We start from the raw sequence: 6,290 nt of genomic DNA, 5'->3' as shown, positions 1-6,290 counted from the left end.
CACCCCCAGCCCCACCCCAGCCCACCTCCAGCCCCACCATTCTTTGGCTTCTTTCTCAGGTGGGAAACTGAAATAGTGTCCCTCTTGCCTGTGTCCAGTCACCATGGTAACACAAATTCAAAAAGACAAGGGTACTCCCCTATCAGGCACTACCTTAAGGGACTCACAATCTCCCCTGATGTGCCCTTCTGTTCCTGTGAGCTCACGCAGCTCCCTGGGTATCTAACTGGGCTCTAGGGAAAGGAACCTGTCAAATTTCCTTAAGTTCGCCAGTGCAATCCAATCATTTTTGACTCCGAGGTGTGCCATGTGGTAGGACGACCAGCAGAGGGCGCGAAAAGCCTTAAAGAAAGAGGTGTGGAGGTGGCAACTGCGTCCAGAATTTGGAGATGGAGAACGGAGTTTCTCCAGAGAGGTACTCTACAGAGCACCTCTGTCTTCAGTGATCTGTGAATGCACATCCTGCACTTTGAACTCCAGCCCATGTTCTTCTTTCATGTTCCATAGGTCGTACTCCCTCCCCTCCCCTACCACAGCCAACCCAACTTCTTTCGCCCAAACCCCAACTCTCCAAATCTTCCACGTTCCATCCAAAGAGTGAGGCTGGCCTTCAGACCACGACATGGAGAAAGCTCAGTTACGACCAATGAAAGGCAACGGCCGAACCTTCAAAGTTAAGTTTCTGGGTGAGCTTCCCCCCACCCCTCCCTCTCCCGCCGCGCAATATTTTCCTCAGTGTTTTCCTGGCTCTGGTTCAGATCCTCTTCGTGGACAGCCGATCCAGGGATCCGCGCCGGGATTTACTGTCTACCAACAGCAGCGTGTGTGGGGGGGTAGTAGGCAGTATAGGGTCCCTCAAGGGAGGGGGAGGATCCTGGGGGTCCTGGGGTGCCATAAGCCCGGCACCCCGTCTCTAGCTTCTATCCACCCAGTTCATCTTCTAGAACGGCCCGAAGGAAGGATATACCAGGGAAGTGAGCAGGAAGAGCGGCGGCGTACGGGTGGCAAGAGCGAGAAAAAGTTTTTGCAAAGGGAAAAAAAAAAGTTTGCGCTTCTCGCGGGTGGTCCCGGCTCGCGGCCCGGCGGGCTGGGCCGGCGGGAGGGCTGGGGGCCAGGTTGGGGGGGTGGGGTGGCACTGAAGCTGCGCTGTAGTGGCCCTGTGACCCCCCCCTCCCCGCCACACACCTCTCCCTCCAGCCCAGTTTCCAGCCCTGGACCACGCATCCCGAGCCCTGCGCCCCGACGGAGGTGAGAGGGGGGCAGGCGGGAGACCACCTGGGAGCGATGGGGGAGGGGGCTGAGGAGATGCTTTGACGCATAGGGACTCGCCCTATCCCAGAAGGAGACCTGGGGCTCAGAAGCAATATGGGATGGGAGAGTTTGGGGTGAGCTATTAGGAAGTTTGTGTGTTTTCTTGTTTGGCTTTAATTTGTGCCCCCCCCTCCTTTTCTCTGCATTTCCTTCTTTCTGACAATCTGTGTCTGTCCCAGGTCTCTTTGTCCGCGCCTCTCCCACATATTAGAAATCTTTCCCTTTCTTGAGGTTGGGATGAAGAGGCAGTTGGGACGGCCAGCTGGAGGTCTGCGTGGTAGAGGGAACTCCAGGTGCGTCTCTGAGCGCCGTTTGAAGACGTCAGTGTTTCTAAGACGGGACCCACCGCAAAAGAAGGGAGCGCTCAGTGGGGTGGGAGTAGGGGTGTGCCAGGCAACAAAACCCCTGAGCGCCGGGCTGGGATTGGACTCCTGACCTGTGGCTGTGACAGATGTGCACATGGAGTTTGGGGGCAAAGGAGTGGATTTGGACTTGGAAGGAGGCTGGGTGGGTTTCCTAACATTGGTGTAGGCCGTAGAAAAATCCCTAGGAATTCTGGACTTCTGAGTCCCAAGGACTGTGGGCAGGGCCCTGAGGGAGAGCAAGAGCCGGGGAGACCTTGTTTTGACCCTCTGACCTCAGGACCACCGGGGCAGCTGAAGCCAGGCGCCAGGAGACCCCTACTGGGGTAGAGCGGGACCACTGGCCACTGCCAGCTTGTGTATCCCGGTTGGCCCCCCGCCCAAGCAGGAGCTGGGGACCGAGGCCCCTCCTCTGGCTCAGACCACCCTGCCTGCCCTTGCTCCCCGCTCTGAATCCTCTTTCAGGCCCCATGATCCTGAAACAATCAACCCACGACAGTTAGCTTTGGGAACAGCATCAAGGAAAGGAAACTCCGTAGAGACCGAGGGTTAGGGGCATCTGGAGAACCAGAACTTTATGGTATAGGTCTTTCCTTCCAGTACGGGGAGAAAGATGGCCAGTGTCATCCTGGGAGGAAAGCTCCTGAACGTGGGTGATTTTCCCTAGGGGGCGGGGTTCAGAGGGACCCCCCCTCCATTATCTCTCTGGGCATCCCCGCCGGACAGACGTCTCCGACTCGCTCTTGACGTCACTAGGGGGTTCCCGGGGGTCTATAGGGGTTAACCCTTAGGAAGCTGGGGGAGATACCCAGGAATCCACGGTGTCCTCTCCGCGCACACCTTATTTACACAGGCACTTCTTTCTTTTAGTTTATGGTTTCTTCTTTCCCACTCCACTATTGGGACCCTTCTTTCCAATAGTGCCCCCCCCCTCTCCGGGCGCCGCTGCCTGCTTTCAGGATGCGCTGAGAGAGGGAAGAATGGCCCACCCTTCACCCCCCCCCCTCGCTTTTCTGGGCTCCCCAGGCGGGCGGGGAAGCTGAGCCGTCTGCAGCCAGAGCCTGCGGCGGCGACTTGGGTGGGCCGAGAAGGCACGGGGGCGGGGAAGGCGGGACCCGGAGAAGGGGGTGGGGCCGACTCCAGGGAGTTGGGGAGAAGGGGTAGAGGACTCAAGAAAATAGACAGCGAAGATGATTCGGGTCTCTGCAGGCTAATTCTCTTGCTCCATCCCGCCCAGAAAAACCTTTACTGAAACTGGATGAGTTAGCGACGTCGTTTGTAGTATGAAGGGGGAGGCGTGAGTGTAGGCGGTGCCTCGCGTGGGCGAAGGGGGCTGTCGCCCCGTTTTCATCCGGTCTCTTGGAGCGGTCGGGCAATGGGACAGGAAGATGAGAATGACAACTTTGAGGCTTTGAGGGAACATCTAGTGTCAGGGGGTCCTTTGCAAGTCCTCCCCTTCCCTTGAATGAGTCACAGAGAAGAGGGGCGGGAGTTGTGCCCCCTCATCCAGCTGCCAGCCAGCTGTGCCCCCCACCCCCACGTTAGTGCCAATGTCGACCTGGGAGGTCTTGGATGCGGGATCCGGGTCTCGGCTGGAAAAGGAGGAGTTTGCAATAGTAGCCCAGGCTACAGCACTTAGGCTGGGTCGTAGGGTCCGGGTTCCGTTCCCCATTTTACCCCGCCCTCACCCTAAATCCCAGCATCCCGGGATCACCCACCGCGCCGGCCGGCCCGCTCCCGGTGGTTCTCCACCCCACCCCGCCCCACCCCACCCTCCGTTCCTGGAAGATCGAAAAACCTGGAGTGGAGTGAAAACTTGTTGAGGAAAAGTGGACCTCGCACCAGCTCCTCTCTCTCTCTCTAGTGCCTTTCTAATAGAGGACTTCGTTTTCTCATTCCCGTTAAGCCTTTCCTGACAATCCCTTCCCGATCCTCCCCACCCCCAAACCAAAAGGTATAGCTAGACCCAGTGTCAGACCGCCTCAGAATGACTTTAGTTCCCATCGTTTTTACTCAACAGACTGGGAGACGTTCAGCTCTGAAGCGGTATTCCCTCCCACACACAGTTCTCTGTCTGAGACGACAGATCATTTGTGTTCTCTTCTGGCCCCACCAGTCAATCTGGATTGAAGCGAGGTCTCCCTCTACTGGACACTGGAGAGATTGCATATGAGCTCTTGGGCATTGCATATGAGCTCTTGGGCATGAGGCGGCAGCCCTGGGCATGAAGTCAGACCTTCCGTGTGTTCCACCACCACACACCTCAAAGCTGGCTCATGGCCAGAACAAGAAACGGTAGAGGGAAAAGAAAAAAGAAAAGCAAGTAGAGAGAGCTCATGGCATTAAAATCACCCAGGACTTGCGTTGGATCAATTAGTTCCTAACATTCCTGGGTGCATACAGAGACTGTGGCGCTCCTACCCAATTCCCCCAAAAGATCAAGACTGACCAGCTGCTTCGGCCCACTATCTGGGATGTTTCTTCTTAAAGCAGCTGAGAAACGTTATTGATTTCCATAACCAGTTTCTGAGATGGGGGTTAGAGGCACAAGGGACATGCTGGCTAGGGATCTGTGCCTGAATTGTCATTTATCTTCTCTGTTTCTCTCCATCTTTATAACTGGCGGGTCTACATTCCTTTCTTCAGGGCCCCTCATCCTTCGTTGAGATACCATGTTCAATCCAATGACTCCGCCGCAAGTCAATAGCTATGGTGAGCCATGCTGTCTCCGACCCCTCCCCAGCCAAGGGGTCCCCAGCATGGGAACAGAAGGTAAATGCATTCAGCAGTCCCTGGGCCTTAAGGACTTGGCAGATGTTTCACATAGCTCCAGGATCCCTCTCAACCCCGTCCCTACCGCATACTAGTTTCCTATCTACAGGAGGATTTTAAGACACACACCCCCATGCCATGTATGTTTGGAGTCTGGGATCATAACTTATGTAGGGCCTCAAGGTAAGCCCTGTATCCCCCATTCAAAGGCCTGGCTCCAGCTGTCTCTCTTTTCTAGGACTTTCTGGTCTGCCCTTTTGCCACCAAGCCAACTTTATGTCAGGGTCCCAGGGTTATGGGTCAGCCAGAGAGACCAGCAGCTGCACTGAAGGTGAGCACTCAGGCCATCCCCCCTCCCCCTTCCCCTCTGGGACTTGCGTTGCAGGAGAAGGTGGGGAAGCAAAGGAAGGAACATCCAGAGACAAAGGCCATCATAGAACAATCAAGAGGTTGTAGGCAGAGCAAGGCAAGCAGTGTGTTTTGAGTGAGGCCCCACCCACCAGGTACAGGGGCACAGCGCACCTTTGCAGTACCTTTTCCCCCTCATTTTAATTTTATTTTTTTAATAATGTACATGCCTGTGTCTGTGTGAGACTGTGCATGTCCTGGTGCCTTCCCCTAGGCCCAGGGTGTGGGACCATCCCTGGAGATGGAATTATGAGTGGTTGTGCACCGCCTGATGTGGGCACTAGAAATCATACTCAGATCTTTTGTAGGGACAGTGTCTTAGTCAGGGTTTCTATTCCTGCACAAACATCATGACCAAGAAGCAAGTTAGGGAGGAAAGGGTTTATTTGGCTTACTTCCACACTGCTGTTTATCACAAAGGAAGTCAGGACTGGAACTCAAGCAGGCCAGAAAGCAGGAGCTGATGCAGAGGCATGGAGTGATGTTCCTTGCTGGCTTGCTTCTCCTGGCTTGCTCAGCCTGCTCTCTTATAGAACCCAAGACTTCCAGCCCAGGGATGGCACCACCCACAAGAGGCAATTGAGAAAATGCCCCACAGCTGGATCTCATGGAGGCACTTCCCCAACTGAAACTCCCTTCTCTGTGATAACTCCAGCTTGTGTCAAGTTGACACATAAAACCAGCCAGTACAATTGACCCCTTGTCAACTTGATACACAAACACATCACTATTAAGCCTCAACCCTTACTTTCTTATTCATCCCCAAGATCTAAAGTCCCACAGTCTTTACATATTAAAAGTTCAATCTTTTAAAATGTCCAATATCTTTTAAAATTCAAAGTCTCTTAACTGTGGGCTCCACTAAAATGTGTTCTTCCTTCAAGAGGGAAAAATACCAGGGCACAGTCACAATCAAAAGCAAAACCAATGTGTGGGATCCAACTCACGATCTTCTGGGCTCCTCTAAGGGCTTAACCGGTCACTTCTCCAGCTCTGCCCTTTGCAGCACACAGCTTGTCTTCTGGGCTCCAGACGCCTGTACTCCACTGCTGCTGCTGGCCTTGGTGGTCATTGCATGGTATTGGCATTCCCAAAACACTGCTGTAACTAGGCTTCACCAATAGCCTCTCATAGACTGTCTACACGGTGCCAAGACTCAACTCCTTTGCATGACTCCTTCAGTCTTGGGCCATCAATTGCAAACTGAGGCTGCACCTTCACTTATGGCCTTCCATGGCCTCTCACTGTGCCGAGCCTCAGCTGCTCTTCATGACCCCTTCCTGCTGTCAAAACCAGTACCACCTGGGTGACTCTTACACATTACCAAGTCCCGCTGCAGCACAAGGTACAACCTTGGCTATCTCCAGAGCGCAGCCTCTTTGTGCTCTCAGAAAACACTTCCCAGAAGATGTCACCTCAATGATGCTGGTCTCTTCT

At 54.3% G+C, this 6,290-nt stretch overlaps 1 protein-coding gene across 7 annotated transcripts in view; it reads left to right on the top strand.

The window, feature by feature from the left end:
* Positions 1–576: 576 nt before the first annotated feature.
* The window catches only part of Gli1 (GLI family zinc finger 1), a 13,973-nt gene continuing 8,259 nt past the window's right edge, over positions 577–6,290 (top strand). For 3 of the 7 annotated variants that reach the window (XM_031350196.1, XM_031350197.1, XM_031350193.1), the window contains exons 1-4: positions 846–1,248; positions 1,491–1,604; positions 3,694–4,445; positions 4,684–4,776. In XM_031350196.1, coding sequence (XP_031206056.1) covers positions 4,346–4,445; positions 4,684–4,776 — 193 coding nt within the window. In that variant the 5' untranslated portion in view covers positions 846–1,248; positions 1,491–1,604; positions 3,694–4,345. Of the gene's footprint in view, positions 687–835; positions 1,249–1,490; positions 1,605–3,693; positions 4,446–4,683; positions 4,777–6,290 lie in introns of those variants that run through there. The other 4 variants (XM_031350192.1, XM_031350194.1, XM_031350191.1 and 1 more) reach the window with 4 other exon arrangements.

The sequence above is a fragment of the Mastomys coucha genome, unplaced genomic scaffold (assembly GCF_008632895.1).
Source record: "Mastomys coucha isolate ucsf_1 unplaced genomic scaffold, UCSF_Mcou_1 pScaffold4, whole genome shotgun sequence".
Classification (NCBI taxonomy): Eukaryota; Metazoa; Chordata; class Mammalia; order Rodentia; family Muridae; genus Mastomys; species Mastomys coucha.
Note: the sequence above shows the minus strand (reverse complement) of the source record. Positions and strands in the feature narration are given on the sequence as shown.